Below are 21,371 nucleotides of genomic sequence, written 5' to 3'. Positions count from 1 at the left end.
ATTTGTTTGATATCAATGATCCATCTGCATGAATTCCTCAGCCAACAAAAAAATCCATGATTTGTAGAAAAATTGAGTCATCATACTTGAATAAGCTCTTTAATCTTTTCTTTGACACCCTACCCAAGAAGGCAAGTTACTGGTTCATTGTGATGAGAGTGAAGTTGGCATTCATTTTAAAAACCTACCTCACCCATCACCACCAGACGCATCTATTCTGGCTCCAAAATGACAGTACGGATTGACTAACACGTGTGTCAGTCATGCGTTTTACACTGTCGATTATGCAATAAATAGTTGTGATTAACTAACACGTCGCTATCACACTGTATGAAAGGTCTGTTTTGGAGCCAGAATAGCTTCATCCATCACCATCGACCTTTATGCCTTTCGACCAAAGCATTCAACTAAATAAATAGCAAGCAACCTTTTTGTTTGATCATATTTTCCTTTCTTTTCATCATTAATGCCATCACTCAAAATGATGACCCTAGAATTGATGGTGTACGAGGAGCCTCAAAATCTAAATCTAAATCATGGTAATCTTCCCGAATTCTCTACTCATCCTCTTCATTAAAAGCCATCGCCAACTTGGAAATTGTATCAACAACTGTATTCCCCTCGTGCATTACATGAGAAATTTAAATTTTTGTGAATGTTGCTAGAATATTCCTTATGGTTTTAATATATTTATTAAGCTTCCACGCCTTTGTCTCCCCTATGATTAGTGCATTAACAATAATCTATGAAACACCTTCCAAATGGAGCATGAATATATTTAATTTTTTCATCTCATTATTTGTCCCTTCCACCAATCTAGTTGCCCCAAAAACAATAATGCTTCCCATCCAATCCCTCACCACATATCCTACTCACGAGGGGTCAAAATTTCCTTTGGATGTTCCATCAAAATTTACCTTGATCTACCCCACCTCCAATTTACTCCATTCCACATTCCTATTCGCCTTAGACACTAGATTAACCCCAATAAATCCATTAACAGAGTGCAAAATAAATTGTTACTTTATATGGATTCATATTCTTTGAGTGTCTAAAGAATATTTAGTACATGTTTTTTCCTTAGTTTACTTTGGAGTGCATTTGCCTAGTAACTCACATGCAAAACAAAACGGGAACAAAATGAAATGGTAAAAATTGCATATTCATATCTCTTTCTCTTATGTTTTAGACCCATTTTGGTTAGAGTGTCCCAAGTGTAATAATATGTGTACAAATGACATATATTTTTATGAAATTTGACTCGTAACATTCTTGTATATTTATTTGATTATCACTTATCCCCCCAAAAATAATTTGCATCCTTATATCCCACACATGTCACCCTAGATCAGATGCATCAGGTGTAGAGTTGATCTAGGTCACTTTTGTCATTATGAATTTGAAACCTTAAGTCTTACAATTAACATTTAAAATCTGTCCTATTATTAGTGGTATTTTCCTTTAGTTTATATTTTTCTTATTTGTAGTTTTAGTATATTAATAATCTATTCTTTAAAACATTTGTTGGTGTGTGTGTTTGGGTATCTTATATTATTTTGATGGTTAGCTATCTCTTGCTTTGTAGATGCTTTTGACATCCTTTTTAAGTTATTTTTTGCCGTTAATTAATTTTATATTTTTTTAAACCTTCCCTTCTCTTTCCCTCAACCCCTAGTATCCACCCCCTACATCTATTTAATATCTTCTAGTTGCAACTATCCTGTCATTATGCTCTCTAACTATTTACTTCGTCTTGATGATATATCATGCAGTATGATCCGAACAATTGATGATGAAAAGTATCATACAAAGATCAAAACCAAAAATGAGAAAAGTTAACATTATGGATTGTGGAAATTACATGAGTTCAATATCCTATTATTTGCTATGAGCCAACCTAGAGCTCACATTATATTGATTTGTTTGTTTGGTTGTATTTAAAGACATCCACTCATTTACTTGAGATATGTAGGAGATTATTTAGGATTTATGTAAGGACTTAGTCATAGAGTATCATAATAGTTCTACTATTTGACTATTACATCAGGACACCCCATTTTATTTCCATTGTACAATTGGTTGTTGTATTCACATCTTTTTCTTTGGGTTGTAAACCAATTTTACTAAGGGTCTAATTGAGGAGAACACGAACTTCACAATTCAATAGATTCCCTAGAGGTGTTTGTATACACCACTAGTCCTTACACAAATTCAAATATAAAAAAATTAAGGCAGGCAAATTGTCTCTCGTGTGCAAGATGAGTCTTACAAGTTAAAAAGTTCATATTTATGCATCATGTTTAAGTTGACACTCATGAGATCGAGTCTATAGTAAGAAACCATAAATGTTCATAATTAGATTTCTAGATCAACAACTCTAACACGTTTAAAAACATAATATCATCATAACAAAATTATTCCTAAAATCTTATTTTTTTTATTAATTTCAAAACTAAATACTCATACATACAATTAGATTTCTAGACCAATAACTATTAACAAGTTTAAAAACATAATATCGTCATAACAAAAATATTCCTAAAATCTTAATTTTTTTTTACCAATTTCAAAATAAAATACTCATACATACAATTTGAATTATTATGATTTCAAACTTATTGATTTAATGGTGAAATTCATGTTATAAACACTTAAATAATGCTGACTTCAAATCTTCTTAAAAAACAAACTCATTGATTAATTAATTGGAGTGATAGGACATTTTATGTAAAGAAATATATTTTCCCTTGCTTATGACTTAGCAAAAAGTGACAAAAACTTTTCTTCAAAATTTGGCATCAATGACCAAAAACACTTAGATAATGCTAAGTTCAAATCTTCTAAAAAAACAAACTCATTGATTAATTAATTGGAGTGATGATAGTTTTTGTGAGGGAATATACTGAATTATGATTTAGGGCAGGGCCCCATGCAGTTGCTTAGCTTATTTTGGCTAGCAATTGCTCCTCCATTTTTTAGCATCAATTTGTGGAGCTGGTGGCCCCATGAATGTCAAATTTTGTTGCTTATAAGATAAGCAATCATCTTAAATTGCACTATTAAAATAAATCTTTAATGCTAATTGGTCACATAGGTTTTGAAGACAAAATTAGAAACAAATAAAAAAGAGGGAAAAAAATTGGAGAGCCACATGTCAATCTTCCAAACCCCTTTTTTTCAAAGTTGTTCCACTTAAATAGGAAAAGATTCCAATTTATCCTTTCCTCTTAATTAAAAAATTGCATGGGAACACTATATCAATGACCCAAAATGCTTAGATAATGCTTAGTCAAATTTTTTTTTTTTCAAAAACCCATTGATTAGTTAATTGGAGTGATGGACATTTTATGTGAGGGAATATATTTCCCCTGGCTTATGACTTAGCAAATAGTGACAAAAAAACAAAACTTTCCTTCAAAACTCGGCATCAATGACGGAATATACTGATGACGAACGCCATGACGATTATAAAGAAATAAAAATAAAAATAAAAATAAAAATCAGTAGTTTTGAATCTATTCATATGAGTTGAAGTGAAAAGAGGAAGCAGTTCAGAGTTGGTTTGTAAGACGGAAAAATGGCAGGTCCGCAGTGTTGTGAGTTGCCTCCGCCCCGAGACCATCCTCCCGTGGGCGTCGGACGGCTTGACGCCTTCCACGACTTGACGGCATATGTCACCGGTTCTCCTGAGGCCAAAGTTGCAGTCATTCTCATTTCCGATGTTTTTGGTATTCTTCGCTAGACTGTTACACTCCCTATCATTTTGTTTTGCATGTTAACCAGCTTTGTTGTCGATCTAGCCTCTCAAATGACTTTCTTGTGATCGAGGGTTTTTTAGTTTTAGGACGCTCGTCTTTTCGTGCTTTTATTCTAGAATAAATTTTTGAAGTCGATTGTGTCCTGGAACAAATTTTAAGGCCTTGTTTTACTCATACCTTTGCTTATTCTTACCATTCAATTGATCCTAATAAATGATGACGTGATTGAAAATTTTAATGCTTGTGGGGTTGTTTCATATGTATCTTCGTCTTAGTAAATTGAATCTCATCTTTGTATTCTGGGTTGATATGATAGTAGCCATCTTGCAAAATTGTGACAAACTGTAATTATTGCTATTAATATCATAGTGGACTAGAAAATAATGGATCAAAATTTGATATACGTTACATACACAATAAAACGATAACTTGTCTTTTCATTGCCAACAGGTAAATACCGAATAAGATAAATACCTATTTTAGTTAGTTATAGCAATATAAATATTTAAAATTATCCTCCAAACTTGAGGAAAGAAAATAAATTGTTGTGATTGGTTTATTGAGGGTAAAACTACTACAATATATTGTCATGCTAGGAATAACAACACCAATGACAATAATGTGAACAATATATGCCTAAGTGTTGAACACACCACAAAACTGAGAGGGGGTGAATCAATCCGGACCTTAAATCAATTTACTTCTAATCTTTTGAACTTCAAAATATAATAAACTTATTACTGCAATCATGACACATGAAAACACAAAGCACAACACACACAAGAATACCATATTTATGTGGAAGACCCTAAATAGGGAAAAACCACACTCACAATATGAATAGCTAATTACAATGTTTTAAGCTCAAGGCCAAGGAGCACATTGCACTTGGTTGGACTTGCAAGACTAAGGTGTGCACAACCTTAGGACAAGATACAAAGGACTTGCATTACTGAGACACACAATCTCAGGGAAAGATACAAAGGACTGCACAAGCTGCCAAAAATGACTCACTATCTTTTGGCAAGTATAGGGAAATGATGAATTGAAATGAACAAGATCTCCTTAACATGGAACTGTCCTTGAACCACTGTGTCAAGCGAACAATAACATGGAAAACACAACTTACTTCATTCATTGTCTCACAACACTATCACACTGAAAGATATGATCATCAAAGCTCATCACAAATTGAAATTCACGCTTCTGCTTCTCCACATATGCTTGCACATTATTTCACATCAGTCCACACTTCAACTCAAACATCCACACATCTATATACACTAAGTTATTCATTGAAACCTTCAAATAGGTCGACCACAAACAAAATATACATGAATTACATAAAGTCGGCCACTTGAACCAATAGCACACAATGCGGTCCACTCTAGGAGATAAAGGGGACCCAAATACATCACAATACATCTTTCTAAGTTGATTCCGACGAACCACACACACTAACACATCCTCCAAGGTTGGCATCAAACATAACATGTAGAAAAACAATGAAGCACATTAACCAGTCGGCCCAAAAATATCACCTTATGCAAATTACTCAGTGCAGATCTACACATGCCACGATAAGACCCATATCAACATTCTAACTCAACCTCCAATGTATATCTAGACCAAAAAAGTATGATCCAAATAAGATAAATTAGCTAAGTTGATCAGAGACCAACACAACTGACAGAGCCTTTGACAAAACACCATAATTTCACTTGCTGATCAAACCAACACTAGAAATTTGAATTGGAACATTGCACGAGCCATATGAACATGTCCTCCAAGCCGCAACACTTCAATCAACATAGTGGAGCAATGCAAAGCATTCTCCGGACCAGTCCTGACAGATAGCCTCATTGTTAGCAAACTACCGCACCCCACTTCATCATCTGAGCAAAAGAGGACCTGAAAACATGATAGTGCAACATCCACAGAACATAGACATTATATCCAAAACCGCAAGCCATAATCTTTAGAAATCAGAGGAATGCAGAGCATTCTTACATAAAGACATTAAATACTCTTTCCTGCATATTGAAGCTTCCACTACTGTAACCTTTCGGAAACACCTCATACTTGCTTATCATCACTACTAGATAACATAACAACATCTAAACACTCATTTGTGGACCATATACCACATCCTCAAAGCTAAACAATAGCTGATCATTTGCCACTTCTTCTACACATCTTCTTCACTTCTATCACCATAACACACAAACATAGTCAACAGATTGTGACATCAATGCCATGAGTAGACAAGTTTGACATCAATGACAACACAACTTTAGTTTCCCAACATATCTTCAATTGTAGAACAAATGGGAATTTGAAAATTGGAATATATCAAGCATTTGCATCCACCAACATCATATTCCAACTGCAAGAACAAATGTAACATATGCGCTACAATGCAGACCAAAATTTGACTAACAGATTGCTCACTGAAATAGTCACACTTAACCATTACCAACTGTGGACCTATAAGAACATCTCCAAAGCTCCAGAGAATCCATATTACACCTTGATATACTATCTAAAGCATCCACAAATAACCTCCACACAATCCGCATGATCGTTGTACTAACCCATTGTTATTACATTTCACTAGACCATATCTGGACCAAGGATATCATCGAGTCACATATCCGGATCAGCAAGTTTGATATCAATGATAACACAAACTTATATTTGCAACACTAAGAATGTGTATGCAAACATATTGATAAAATTGCCAATGATTAGGAGAAGCAATCATGGCCTTTCTTTTGTGCAAGGTGGACTAGGGCTAGCAAAGGATAGATATGATATGACTGCCTTAGCTAGTAGCATCAAGGAAAGGAATTCACCATTTGAATTGGCATTTGTAGGATTAGAAATTGGCAACCATAATGATTCATATGTAAATGGTAACATATGTATTACTCAGGGATGCAAAGAGCGTAGATAGTTTTTCATGCTTTTCCCAATTCTTTGTGGATAGTGTGTATTGGGTGGTGGTGGCTCCCAAGAACATCAATGTTGGTCTAATCAATGACCTGTTGTTGTTTCCTAGGGAAATATTAAAACTTTAAATCACATCAAAACATCCCTTGTCTTGATCTTTTGGGAGAAAGTTTTGTACTTGGAAAAATAATGCTTTTTGTAGTGGGTTTGATTTGTTGATTTAGTTATCTTTGCCCAAGTATTGCTATTTACACAAGTGGCATTCAAGTGCTTGGTAGTCTCGCATGGTAAGCAATTTGTAAATCTACCTCTTTGTGCAGGGTTTTCTAGTTGCTACTTTTGAGTCCCCAAAAGATCACAATTTTCATCCTTAATAACAAAGCATGGAAATGGGGCAAACACTCACCCTTACTCAAACCTTAGAACCCCAATTTTAATCTCCTTATGGGATCTTTTAATGTAATGACAGTCTAGGTTAGGCTTCCTAACTTCCCTCTAGAGTTCTAGCTTGATTCGTGCTTTTGAAGCTATTGGAATTTTTTGTGGGAAAATTCTTGCATACAAACTCATGTATACAATCATGTCCTTTAACACACATCATGTATGCCCATTCTTGTGCAAAATGATCTTTCAAAAGATCTTCTAGTAGAACTGATTTTGAAGGTTTCTCACCATGAAGAGAAGCGACTCTTGGATTTTGAGGGGCTTCTATTTTGGCGTAGATGTTATGATATTGTATCCTATGGCGAAAAATTGCCTTGATTTCATATCCAAACTTGTTGAGTAGGTTTTATGGTCAAGAAAGATGCCCTTCCTCAACATTTCACAATTTTGGGGTTACAATTGGAATTTGGCATCTCTTAGTGCATGTGTAGGAAGAGCTCTACAATCTCTTTCAAGTCTTCTATCAAAGTTTCACCTCCTGTGTCTATGGGCAAGTTAGTTGTGATTCCATTGGAGAAGAGTTTTTCTTTTCTTGTAGGGTGATTAGGCCTTTCAACACTCCTTGGTTTGCAGTTGGTAACTTTGTTTAGGCTTTTCTAATGGCAAACAAAATCCCATAGAGTTTCTCTTACTTCAATTTGTGTTTGCTATTAATTTTTTTTCAAAGGTTTCCCTGTAACTAGTAGTAGGAAAACCATAGTTGGCTTTCATTGTGGAGCCCACATTTGGACTTCCATTGTGGAGCCCACATTTGGACTTCTTTGATGCCTTCAGTATTTAGTGAGGAGTTGCCAGTAGCAATAGTTGAGTGGTTTGACTTGGTTCTCTCAATGGAGGAGGATTGGACTATGGTATCCAATCTGAATTTGGGAAACTTAAAGAGTACAACTTTTGATATGTTTAGATTGGGTAGCACAAAGGGTCATGTTATGTTGTAATTTTCCTTTCCTAGGTAAGGCTGATTTGTAGGATTTTTTGACACTCATTGGATTTTTTAGATGGCATGGTGTTTTGTTCAGGACTAAACAAAGATTTGCAATGCATCTCTCATTTTTTATTTTATGTATTATTTATATAATAGGAGTGGACCCTACCCACAATTCGTAGAAAAACAATAACAACGATAACAATTATTAATCATATATTTATTAGTTAACTTAATTATTAATAAATATATTATTTTATTGTAAAAATAAGTCTTCTTTGCAACTCTTGTGTTTTTGTTGACATCAAATCCTCATTATCCTTGACCCAATGTTCATTCTTTAAAAACTTGACATTGAAGTTGGGGAACTTGACTACTCCAAATGATGAGGGTTGCATAGTTGAAGATAGGAAAGCTATCTTTCCTTAATCCTTTTAATTATTTTTTTCTCTATTTTTTATGTACTTATTATAATAGTTGGTGGAAACTTTGCAAACATTTATGGAATTTTGACTACATCCACCACCACTCCACCCTTTCCACTATCTCCATTCTCTACTAAGCTTGTGGTGTTTGTAATGTATGGATTACGAAATATTTGATCACCAACTTCTTGAAGTTAAGCTAAGAGAGTGTGCATTTGAGTAAAAATGGATGGTGCTGTTTCTCTGGATATGCCTGAACCTTCCTGCAAGGTTTAGGGGTTTGAAGTGTCTGTCCTTGATGAAACTTTGAACGCTGCTATTGATGATATGAGGTTATCATTAGACGGTAAGTTTCTTGCCTTCCATCCTAGTATTCACCAAGATAGGAAATGGGTTGATTTTGCTTGAACTTTAAAGGCTAGCGTTAAGATTTCTACTATGGCACATGGTTTGTTCCTTTTTAGCTTTGTTATTGAAGAAGATCTGATTAAAATTTTAACTAGAGATCCGTGGTCTTTTGGGAGTTCTTGTAACTTCTTGTCTCTATGCAAATGGAAACCTGGCTTTGATCCTACTGTGGATTTGGGTTCTATGGCCCCTACTTTGATCCGCCTCCTTGGTCTCCCGTTAGAATACTGGAATATTGGTGTTTTTAGGGTTATTGCTAACTCTTTTGGGCATCTCTTAGCAGTGGATAGAATTAGAAAACAAAAATCAAGGCTTCTTTTTGCTAGAATATGTGTTAATGTGACGGTTAATACTGTTTTTCCTACTCATGTTTTATTGAAATCAAAGATGGGTTGTTGGCTACAGACCATTGAACATGAGAATGCTTGAAGCTTTTTTTCAAATTGTAGGAAACATGGTCACCTAAGCTCGGATTATAGAGTCCAACACCCTAAGAAAAATCCTCCTTTGAAGGATGCTAGTTCTCCTCAAATTGATAATGGGAATTTGGCTATTGCTGATGTTTTGACTAAAAAGTTACAGAAAAAGAAAGAAGTTCAATTGAGAAATGCTACTTCCAAATGTGGTTTTGATGTTGAGATGCCTATTACTGAGGACAAATCAATAGATGAAGATAATCCTACTCGTAGGAGTAAGTTGTAGAAGCCCTAGGAGAATTTTGTAGATAATCCAAAACAACAGATTAGTAATTTGAACCAAATGGACGAGATAGTTGATCTGAATGATTCATCTGAAAATCAAGTTATAGAGGCAATATATTCTTGAAATACGTAGAATAATTGAGGAAGGTGTGTTGGAACAACAAAAGGAGGCGATGATAGAAGTGGACAAGGAGAAAATTCCTAGGGTGTTGATGAAGAATGTTTTGGCCAAACCTTATCCTTCTTTGGCTGAAGGCAATGTCAATAAGGAGAGTAAGATTAATCAGGTGGTGGGGGTAAAAAACCTTAAGGAAAACTTGGCACTTCTAGGGTTTGCTTCTACTTTCCCTTAGGCTAAACAAAAATCTATTTTGGATAAAGATGATTTGGAGGTGGAATGGATTCAGGTTGTTGGAAAACCTAAAAAGAAAAAGAAACTAGATGTTGGTGCTGAAGGAAAGCTAGGTCATTTTTCACAAATAGAAACATGGAATAGGGATGCAGCAAAGGAAATAACCAATGGGAGGCAATGAACATTGGATGGCCTCCCAGATCCTAGAAAGAAAAAGCGATAAGATTTGGTGTCCTAGTTGGGATCCCCTTGCTGCTCTAGGTAGAGCAGTTTTGTTGTGTTTCTCTTCACGAAGATCCTTTCTTGGAATATTAGGGGGGGCTGAATAACCCTGTCAAGCATCATGTCTTGAAATGCACTCATTTGGAACAAAAAGTAGATGTTCTGTTACTTCAGAAAATGAAAATGAAGATATATTCCTTAAGAAATGTGGTTAAATCAATTTGGCCTACTACTGAATTTTCAGTTAGTGATGCAGAAGGTGCTTTGGAAGGTTTGGCGACCTTGTGGAGCGCTAGGTTTACAGGAAGCACAAATCATGTTTCTAAGAACAGTTTGTCTGTTCATATGACAGATCTTGTCACTAATCAAGAGTGGAATATGTTAAATATCTATGCACCTAATGTTAAATCCATGAGAGCAGAGCTTTGGAATTCCTTGGCTAATCTTATTAATAATAGGCCTCAAGATGTCTAGATGCTTGGGGGTGACTTTAACACTCCGCTGTTCCCTTTTGAAAAACATGGAGGGATAGAGGATTTCACTGATAGTATAGGGAATCTGGCTGACTTTATTGCTGTCACGGGTTTGGTTGATGTCGACCTTGAATGATCTATGTATGCATGGCCAAACAAACACTAAGGTAATCATCTTATCCAAGTCAAGTTGGATCGGTTATTGATTTCCAATTGTTGGTACATCTATGCTAACCTTTCTCTAAAGGCTTTCCCAAGGATGGGCTTTGATCATAATGGCATCCTACTTGGGATAGAATTCTAATTTAGGCCCTTATCCTTTTAGATATGAAATTATGTGGACCTTTCATCCAGATTTTAGAAATTGGGTAGAACAATGGTGGAAAAGCCCTTTTAATGGTACTCCTATGTTCGGAATGGTTCATAAGCTTAAATTCATTAAGGAGAAAGTTAAAGGATGGAACAAAATTTCTTTTGGGAACATATTTCATAGAAAAAAGGTTCTTGAGGACAAGCTTAAAGAGATCCAGCATATTGCAAAATTGGATAATGGTAATGATGCCTTGAACCTTTGTTTGAATGAAAGGGATTTGAGAGCTCAATGGTTCAAATTGTCAAAGAGGAGGAGGTTTTCTGAAAACAAAAGTCAAGGATCCAATGGCTTACTGAAGGTGATAGAAATATCAAATTCTTTCATCAATCCCCTTTGAAGCACTGTAGCAGGAATAAAATTCGAAGTCTTCAAAAAGAAGATGAAACTGTGTCTATGGAGAAGAGAGAGATAGATGTGATTGCTGTTTCTTTTTTTGCTGATTTTCAAGCCAACAAAAATAACCTTAATGGGGATTTTGAGGAAATGCTAGAAGTTATACCCCAAGTCATTGATGAACAAGATCTGAAAAACATGACTCAGCCTGTGGCCTTCTAGGAAGTTAAAGATGCTATGTTCTCCTTTGGAGGTTTCAAAGCTCTAGGCTCGAATGGGTACCACTCGCTTTTTTCCAAGAATTCTGGGACATGATTGTTGATGATCTCTTTAATGTTGTTCGATATTTTTTCAGAACTGATAAATTGCTTAAACAGGTTAATGCAACTTTCATTGCTTTGATTCCCAAATTTGAGAATGTTGCTTCTATGAAAGACTTCAGAGTTCAGACCAATCAGTCTTTGCAATAAATACATTATCTAAGATTATCTCCAAGTTGTTGGTCAATAGGCTAAAAATGGTTTTGGATAAGATGATTTCACCTAACCAAAAAGGCTTTGTTAAAGGAAGACATATTTTGGATGTAGCTCTCACCACTAATGAACTGATTCATTTTAGGGAGTCCAATAAGAAATCTGGTATGATTTTTAAATTGGATATATCTAAAGCTTAAGATAGAGTCTCCTGGCAATTCCTCATTGATGTCCTCAAGAATTATGGGTTTATTGGCAGATTTCTGAAAATGTTGACAGAATGCATGATGGCCCCTTCTTGTTCTGTGTTGGTTAATGGCTCACCTTGAGGTTATTTCTCTTGTGGAAGAGGGTTATGTTAGGGGGATCCTCTTTCCCTCTACCTTTTCATCATTGTTGTTGAGGTTCTAGGAAGAAATATTCAGAAGTACTTGGATGTTGATCTGCTTAAAGGTGTTAAAGCTGCTTCCTCTCTTCCTTCCTCATCTCACCAACAATTTGTTGATGACACTATCATATCTGGAGAAGCCTCTATTGTGGAAGCCAAATAGTGGAAGGAAATCCTAAATGGATATGCTATGTTATCAGGTCAACACATAAATTATAATAAAAGTAAGATTTATTTCTTTCATACCACTCCCACTCTGCAACACAAAATTATTAATATTCTGGGACATAATTCTGCTGTTTTCCCAGATTCCTACCTTGGGCTTCCTCTTATCTCTAAAAGCTGGCTAGCAATTTCTAGAATTACATTTTTGAAAGAGTCCAAAAGAAATTAGCAGGTTGGAAGGGCAAGCTCCTGAGTCAAGTAGGGAAACTTAGACTCTTAAAGGTTTCATTACAAAATGTTCCAGTTTACTACTTATCCCTCTTTAAGATCCCTGCTAACCTAGGGGAGAAAATAGAGCAAATTCAGAGGAAATTTTTATGGACAGGCACTGAAGAAAAATCTCGGATCTCCTTAGTCAGTTGGGAAAAGGTGTGTAGACCAAAGAAACATGGCAGTCTAGGAATAAGACAGATTGAGATCTTCAATAAAGCTCTTCTGTCCAAAATTGGTTGGCAAATTCTTGAAGGAGGTAAGGATTGGGTCCATATCGTAAGAGCTAAATTCCTAAATAATGGGTTATCTAACTAGTTTATTTTTGATGCTGCTCTCCCTAGAGGATCAGTTGTTTGGTACAATTTGTTGAAGATAAGGAATATTATCAAACAAGGTAGTAGATTGCTGGTTGGGAATGGCAAAAATACCCTATTCTGGGAAGGATGTGTGGACTAAGGATGTTGCTTTATCCTTTGTTAATGATCTGTTGCATATTAAAGCGACTCTAACTAGATGTAATGGTAAATTTTTGTTTGATTATGTTGACTGGAGTAGCGATCCGCCTAGATGGAAAGACTTTGGAGTTCAGTTTAATAACATTAATCCCAATGAGACCCCTTGCTAGCATGATAGGGATAATGCCTTGGCTGCTCTTTATCAATAATTGGGAGATTGTTCCTTTATCTCTTTTGATAGAAAGGATAAAAAATCTGGAAGGTCATTCCCTTTGGCATTTATTTTGTGAAATCAGCGTATAATTTAATGGAAAATGTTCCTCAAGATTCCTTCAATTGGCAACAGGTTTGTATTTTGAAGCTAATCCTTAAAATCAATTGTTTCTAGTGGATTGGTGTTCATCATAACATCCTCACTATTGATAACTTGAATAGAATGGGGTTCATGTTTGTTAACAAATGCTCTCTGTGTTATGAGGATGCTGAAAGTATAGAACATATTCTATTCCACTGCCCTTTTGCTTGGGAACTCTGGTCTGTTGTTCTCTCTAATTTGGCTATTTGTTGGGTTGTCCCTGGAAGCATGAAACATTTTTTTGGACACTTGGAGCTTATGCCCTTTTCCACTTGGTTATTGTTGATCTCTAGAGACAAATCCCCCCTTCTGTCTTGTTGTGATGTTTTCACACATCGCCCCATTGCAAATGGGGACCCCCACTTTTTGCTTCGTAGCATAGTTGTTCTAGCTTAGTTATCTAGCATGGCAATAATTTTGGTGTCTTTAACCTTTTGTTTGTGAGATGCGGTGCCTTCTTGTCAGGAGGTGGTCAAGTCAGGGAGTCATGTTTCATGTCCAAAATCCATGGTGGAGCGTTAGGACTGAGTTTTAGAGGTGAGGTAGTGGAGAAGTGCAAGATGTTGTTGTCAAGTTAGGAAAGTTGTCAAGCAGTGTCAATGTTGCAAGGATGTCAAGGAATGAACTCAATGAAGTCATGGTCATATAGAGCTTAATTGGAGCAATCAATCAAGGAATGTGAAGTATTCCTAAAGATGGATTTCAAGGAGATTACAAGTCAAGATGAGATGGATGGAAGGAATACAGGTGGATTATCAATTGATTTCCAAATCCTCACCAAAGGCAAAATTGACATCATGATGAGACAGTGTGGACACAACTGAAAATTCCATGAGGTGGAGAAATCCATGACTTGCCAGAATCCACAACTTGCTAAAATCCACAACATGCTAGAAATCCACTACTTGCTAAAATCATGACCTGATGAAATCCATGACTTGGTGGAATCCCCAACCTTGAGGTGAGGTGCAACAATTTGTTTACATCTTGCTCAAATCCACGACTTGAAATGCTCAATGATCAATACAAGTCAGAGGTGGGATGATCAATCTATCCATGACCTTCATAAATCCACAAATTTAGTGACTCAATGTTCGAGTGGAGGTGATCAATTTTTCAAGATGCATGATTTTGAGTGACTTAATACTTAGAGTGGTTGTGACAAGGAAAGTTAACATCAAGTCACCCTTGCAATAGTGCTATCCTTCACTTGGCGAAATTAGTGTTCAAGTAGAGGTGATCAAGTTTATCCATGACTTAGAGAAATCCACGATGTGATGGTGAAGTGCAAATCTATCCATGAGTTGGTGAAATCCACGATTTTGCATGTTGCCTTCATTCTGTCTATGCCTTGATGGAATCCACGACTTGAGGGTGATGTTGAGTGGAAGTGGCATTAATCAAATTTATCCTTAAATCTTCAAAATCTGCAAAGAAAGTGCTTTTGATGATGAAGAATTGAAGTGATCAACTCTTTCCTTGACTTGAGGCGAAGATGGACACTTTTCCATGTGTCCACAAAATCCACATCCATGAGGTGTTAAAATCCATGACCTTGCTAAATCCAAGACCTAAGAGGGTAAGTGAGCAACATTTGTCCTTGAGTTGCTAAAATTCACGACCTAAGGGAGTCAATGACAAGAAGATCTTTGAAGGCAATAATGATGAGTAGGAGTTGTGCTATCCCTAAGGCTTGATGAATGATGCTAAGCTTGTCTTGAGGTAGGTTGAATGAAGAAATCTTGATGATGAGGGTGAATGATGATGATCATTCCATGACTTGAGCACATCCATGAGGCGCTAAAATCCACAACTCAAGCATGAAAATGGCAGGATCGATCCATGAAATGAAGGAGAAACAATGAACTCAATCCTTTGACTTGGAGAATGAAGATCAACAACATGATGAGGGTGAATTAATTGACTAAGTGTTGGAGTTTACAAGCTTGAATGATGATGAGTATCCATGGACTCAAGAAATCCATGCCTCACCAATATCCACAACCCTCCAAAATCAACGACTCACCAAAATCCACAACCCTCCAAATTCCACGACCAAAGCAAAGCCACGACTTTGACAGATCAGACCTAAAACATGAAAAATCAGAAACTCAAATCAAGCCTCGGACCTTAAAACATTACAAAATCAGACATGGAAATTAGAGATCAAGTCACCATTTTACGATCATATTGAGGGTTGGTCAAATCTGTCTATATTATATGTGTTTGATGCTATCCTTGTTTGTTTTGCAGCAACTAAGGAAGAGGTTGAAGGAGCAGCCTGCAAGCATTTCAAGGAAACCTTGCAACAAAGATAGAAAGCTCTCCACAACACTTCAGCAAGGCAGAGGAGGAACATCCAGAGATAACTTCATCAGCAAACAACAGATTGCAAGGAGAGAAGCACGAGATGATTGAATGATGGTGAAGAAGGACATCTCAGCAGCTTGCGGAGATCAAGATTCAAGGAAGGATACCAGCATAGTCAATGAAGAGGTGCAGCTCATGAGCGGATGCAAGACTCAGCAAGATGGTGAAGGGTTCGAGATTCACAAGCATGAAGGATGAGATGTGCAAGATACAATATCATCTATCTTCACGGACAACAGGGAGAAAACTTTACAATGATGCAATGGAAGACTCACAACATCAAGATAGAGACATGAAGAAGAGGAGATTTTGCAATTGTCTTGAATTTTCTTTGGAAATCCAAGATTCAAGGCTAGTACACCATGGATATATCCCTACAGCACTATAAGGATCAAGTTCAAGAGAAGTCAAGGTGAAGGATTCCAAGGTTGAAAGGTGAAACACATCATAGGGCAGAATTCCCAAGTATGTTGAAGGATAGGTGAAAGTGATCAAGTCTGATAAGATGATGCAATTTGGGAATATCTCCCACCATCATCTCATTCATCATGGAGCAATTGAAATGTTGAATATCAAGAGATATTGCTCAACCACAAACACTGAGTCACATGGCGTGCAAGTAGCTGAGGGGGCGACAACTCACTTCCTTCATTCATTAATCAAGATCAACACGTCCAAATACATCAAACCTGATGCATCCAAGAGTTCATCAAATAATGTTTATCTTACCTAACCTCTATTCCTATTGGTTATAATTCAATGTTGGAATGTAATTTTATCATTGGTCAAGCATTAGATGTAATGTAAAATTAGTTGTAACTAACCCTAATTAGGGTTTTATTTTGTAATCTTGGCCATTGATTTGGATTTCATCCAGGCCATTCATTTGTAAAGGGAAGTCTAGAAAAGGCTTGCGCAACTCATTTGTAAAGGTTAATAGAGAATAATATATCAATAGACAATAGTTAATAGCAAGAGCAATTAGTAGTAGAGTAGAGTAGGAGAAAGCATAAATTGTTGCCAAGTCATGTAATTAAACACACTCTGTCATTGAATTTAAGGTGAATGGTGGTGTTTCTTCTACATATTGCATGGTTTCTTGTTATATCTTCAAATTTAGATAAAGTTCATTGATTATGATAGAGAAGTGTGATGATATTTGATGAATCCTTTGGTTCATACCATTTACACCTTGTTGATTGCAAGTTGTAGTGCAGGTTATGGTTAGTCTGAACCTAATTATTATTTGTGGCTGTTCGATTTTTAATACTTTATTTGGATCGCGCCAGTATTGGGTATTTGAATGGATTGTTTACAGTATGGAGATACTTCACTGCCTTAGGAGATTGCACTCTTTCTATGGCGTTGTGAGCTATCTTTGGTTAAGTAGAAAGTAGTTTCATGAGGGATTTGTCTATCAAAGCACTATTCATTATTATCATTGTCCTTAGGAGTTAGGAGTTAGCATAGATTAGTCTCTCTAAACCCTTTATCTCTTTTTTCCTTTTTTCCAAGTTGAATTAGATCCCATGTTCCATCAGAGTTCAAGGATAAATGTAATTCCCCTTGTGATTCCAAGAAAATCACATCAACACATTGAGTCTATCCACATATAAAGTCAAGACTTGACTATCCTTGGAGTCGTCTCGTTTGATCACATAGTTTAGCATCTGAGAGGTCTTTGTTCAAGAGAGGATAGATGTAATGTATCGTACGCGTACAACATCACAACCTTCCCGTACGATCAACAACCTCCACCCTGTACGAACAACACACCCTCCACCGTACGGTCAACTCAAGCTGTACCGTACGACCCTCCACCGTACGACCTCCACTGTACGACCAATACAACTTCCACCGTATGGTCCTCCACCCATACTCTCCTTGCCTTTTGTACGCACGATTGACTCTCCTATGCGAAACTAATAATCTCGGCCTCAGAGTTATATGCAATATGTCGGACAATATAATTAGTTTAACACGATTTGGCACAGGAATGAACACACCAGGCAAGTAGAAATTCAGATTCAATAATGATAGCACTTCAGATTACAAAAATCTCGGATTGAGAGCAAAGTAGAGTAGGGTGATGAGTTACTCCCACCGAAATTGCGGATGCCAAGTAGGGAGGATCTTCCACCTCCGAAATGGCAAACGACTGAACTCCAATAGGAATTCACACATACAGAGCAGAAATACCAAATTCACACATACCTACAACTAAGCCAAACTCGGCCTTATAAAGAGCTCCGTTAAGTTTCTCGAAGGGTTACAAGCAGGCCGACTATAGTTAATTATTTTATTAATTTGGGCCCCTTTATTTAATAATTAAATTAATTAATTAAATAAGTCCTTATGATATTATTTAAAATTTAGGACCACTTAATTAAGTAACTTAATTAAGGCAGTTTATTAAAATTGGGGACATTACAGTCCTCCCCGCCCAAAGATTGCTTGCCCTCAAGCAATCCATAACTATCTGCTATCTGACAAGCTTCAAGATCCCAGACCATGCGCGGATGTTGGTAGCCATATCCGCTGAAAGCTTGACGCTGCACCATGACTGTGAGCACCACCTACAAATCCCCAATCAGTTTGCAGTGCTCCACTCTGATATAAACATTGCCCTGCTCGGAATTGAGGAATAACTCATCAAAATCCAACTTGCTTTCTTCATATAGATGCCACTCACAAGGAAATATGACAATCATACACGCCTCATGCCCCACCGAAGGGTAAACTTTGTATTCAACCAACTGTAGAGATTGCTCCTGTAAGGGATCATTGCTAGAGTTCGCATCTCCATGAAGTTGATCAACCACTGTTGGCTTGACAAAATTCATACAAACATCTTCATCCTTGCAGTTGTCATGAAAGTTAAGTGTTCTCCACTTGAAGGGACAATTGTTGTCTCTGGCTTGTCCATATCCTCCTGTCGCTGGGGTGAATATGTGAACTTGTCTTCATCTTTCTTTGATTCTGATTAAGTTCCTAATTCAGGATCCAATTCCTCTTTTCTTTTCCTTAAATAGTACCTATCAAAGGATTCGGTAGCCTTGATCTCCTCAGGTTCACTTGAGTATTCATCAAAGATTCTGATAACCTCCTCATGCACAGGTATACATTTTCCGATCAAAACTAGATATTCTTGAAATGTCAGAGAATTCTTCCTCTTTTGATATTTGTTATACCACTTGGAGATTTTATTGGCAGCAATTTCATTATGCCTTTCTTCCATTTCTGTAGCCATCCCAAGCATTCCATAGGCTGGCAGGATTTTGGCTCTGATACCATTGTAATGTACCGTACGCATACGACAACACAACCTTCTCGTACGGTCAACAACTTCCACCCCGTATGGACAACACACCCTCCACCGTACGATCAACTCAAGATGTACAGTACGACCCTCCACCGTACACTCCACACAACCTCCACTGTACGGTCCTCCACCCATACGCTCATTGCCTTCCGTATGGACGATTGACTCTCTTGTGCGAAACTAATAATCTCAGCCTCGGAGTTATATGCAATATGTCGGACAATATAATTAGTTTAACACGATTTGGCACAGGAATGAACACACCAGGGAAGTAGAAATTCAGATTCAATAATGACAACAATTTAGATTACAAAAATCTCGGACTGAGAGCAGAGCAGAGCAGAGTAGGGTGAGGAGTTACTCCCACCGAAACTGCGGATGGCAAGTAGGGAGGATCTTCCACCTCCGAAATGGCAGATTATTGAACTTCAACGGGAATTCGCACATATAGAGCAAAAATACCAAATTCACACATACCTACAACTAAGCCAAATTCGGCCTTATAAAGAGCTCCGAAAAGTTTCCCGAAGGGTTACAAGTAGGCCGAGAATAGTTTATTATTTTATTAATTTGGGCCCCTTTATTTAATAATTAAATTAATTAATTAAATAAGTCCTTATGATATTATTTAAAATTTAGTATCACTTAATTAATTCACTTTATTAAAATTGGGGACATTACAATAGAATACTTAGTATTTTATTTTGCGTTGCATGAGGTCATAAAAAAGACATCAACATGTCTGTTGGGGGTTATAAAAAGAAATAAATAATCACATTTTTAGGGAACAATCCAAATCTACTACTGACTTGTTTTTTATCATAAAACAACAAATCAAAGAAAACATCTATGTTGCTTTATATGGATTTTAAAAAACTTTGCCGTCTAATTCATAGATAAGATTGAAGCAAGTGTGGGGGATAGGATAGGATCTTACAAAGATAAATTGCTATGTAACCCGGGGACGCGTTCCCGGGCTAAAATCCCCCGTACTTGTACTAGGGACGTTTCAGGGACTTGGGGACAGCTAGGGACGTCCCCCCACCATCCCCAAAATTGCAAAATTTGTGGGAAACATCCTAGAAACTTGGGGACGACAGTGATTCTCAAAGGGGATGTCCCCCCGTCCCCTAACCGTCTTGGGGATGGCCAGCCGTCTCCCTTTTCCCAGCACATTTAAAAAAAAAAAAAAGGCTCAAATGCTCAAAGGAAAACATTTTTTAATTTAATTATAGGTCTAAAAAAATGGATTTTCACTAATATGAGGGGTAAACATGTCCGAATCACTTCCAAAAGCACTTAGAAATAATGAGCAGCAACCTGGTAATAAATTTCACAAACATTTAGAACTCGGTAGTGCGTAAAAAAGTGGTTGCAGGTCTGCAATATTGGACTTTTCACAATCATGAAAGGTAAACAGGTCTGAATCATAGCCAAAAGCATTCAGAAATATGAATAACAGCTTGGTATAGAATTTCACAAACACCCAAAACTTTGTAGTGCATAAAGAAGCGGTTGTAGGTTAGAAATGGAAGACTATCAAAATATCCTCCAACCAGAAAGAAACAATGAACTACATGTAAACAAGTGTTGGCATATTGACAAAGTATTTTCAATTATGAATGCATATTGAGTATTGACAATGAATCTTGAACACAATTGTGGTATGTTAAGGTTCTATAATGTACGTATACCTGCTTTATCCATGTTTTCATATGAATATAATGTATATATACATGCTTTATCTATTTTTCATATGAACATTTAAAATTTCCCTATATATTTTAAATTTTCCCTATATTTTATATAGCTGTCCCCTCGCTGTCTCCAAAATTGGCAAAAAAGTTTGCAGTCCTGGAAACTCATCCCGCCGTCCCCCGTCGTCTCCATCCCAGAAACTCGGGGTAACATAGATAAATTGGCATAAAAATTTTGTAAGGAAAATGAGTAAATGGCATCCCCCTCTGGAAGGTTGGGTCAAATGCAACTTTGATGGATGCTTCAAAGGCAACCCTGGGGTCTCTGGTGTGGGGGGTGTCATAAGAGATAATAAAGGAAGAGTCATAGAATGTTATGCAAAAAACTTAGGAGTGGGTACCAGCAATAATGTGGAGGCCCTTGTTGCTTGGTGGGGTTTGAAAAGATTGAAGGAACTTAACTATCAGAAAATAGTCCTCGAAGGGGACTCAAAATTAATTGTGGAT

At 36.7% G+C, this 21,371-nt stretch overlaps 1 protein-coding gene across 2 annotated transcripts in view; it reads left to right on the top strand.

The window, feature by feature from the left end:
- The first annotated feature begins 3,516 nt into the window (after window positions 1–3,516).
- The window catches only part of LOC131060111 (endo-1,3;1,4-beta-D-glucanase), a 76,664-nt gene continuing 58,809 nt past the window's right edge, over window positions 3,517–21,371 (top strand). The window contains exon 1 of one of the 2 annotated variants that reach the window (XM_057993215.2): window positions 3,517–3,728. In XM_057993215.2, coding sequence (XP_057849198.1) covers window positions 3,578–3,728 — 151 coding nt within the window. In that variant the 5' untranslated portion in view covers window positions 3,517–3,577. The remainder of the gene's footprint in view (window positions 3,729–21,371) is intronic. The other variant, XM_057993214.2, reaches the window with a different exon arrangement.

This window comes from Cryptomeria japonica, chromosome 3, assembly GCF_030272615.1.
Source record: "Cryptomeria japonica chromosome 3, Sugi_1.0, whole genome shotgun sequence".
NCBI lineage: Eukaryota > Viridiplantae > Streptophyta > Pinopsida > Cupressales > Cupressaceae > Cryptomeria > Cryptomeria japonica.
Note: the sequence above shows the minus strand (reverse complement) of the source record. Positions and strands in the feature narration are given on the sequence as shown.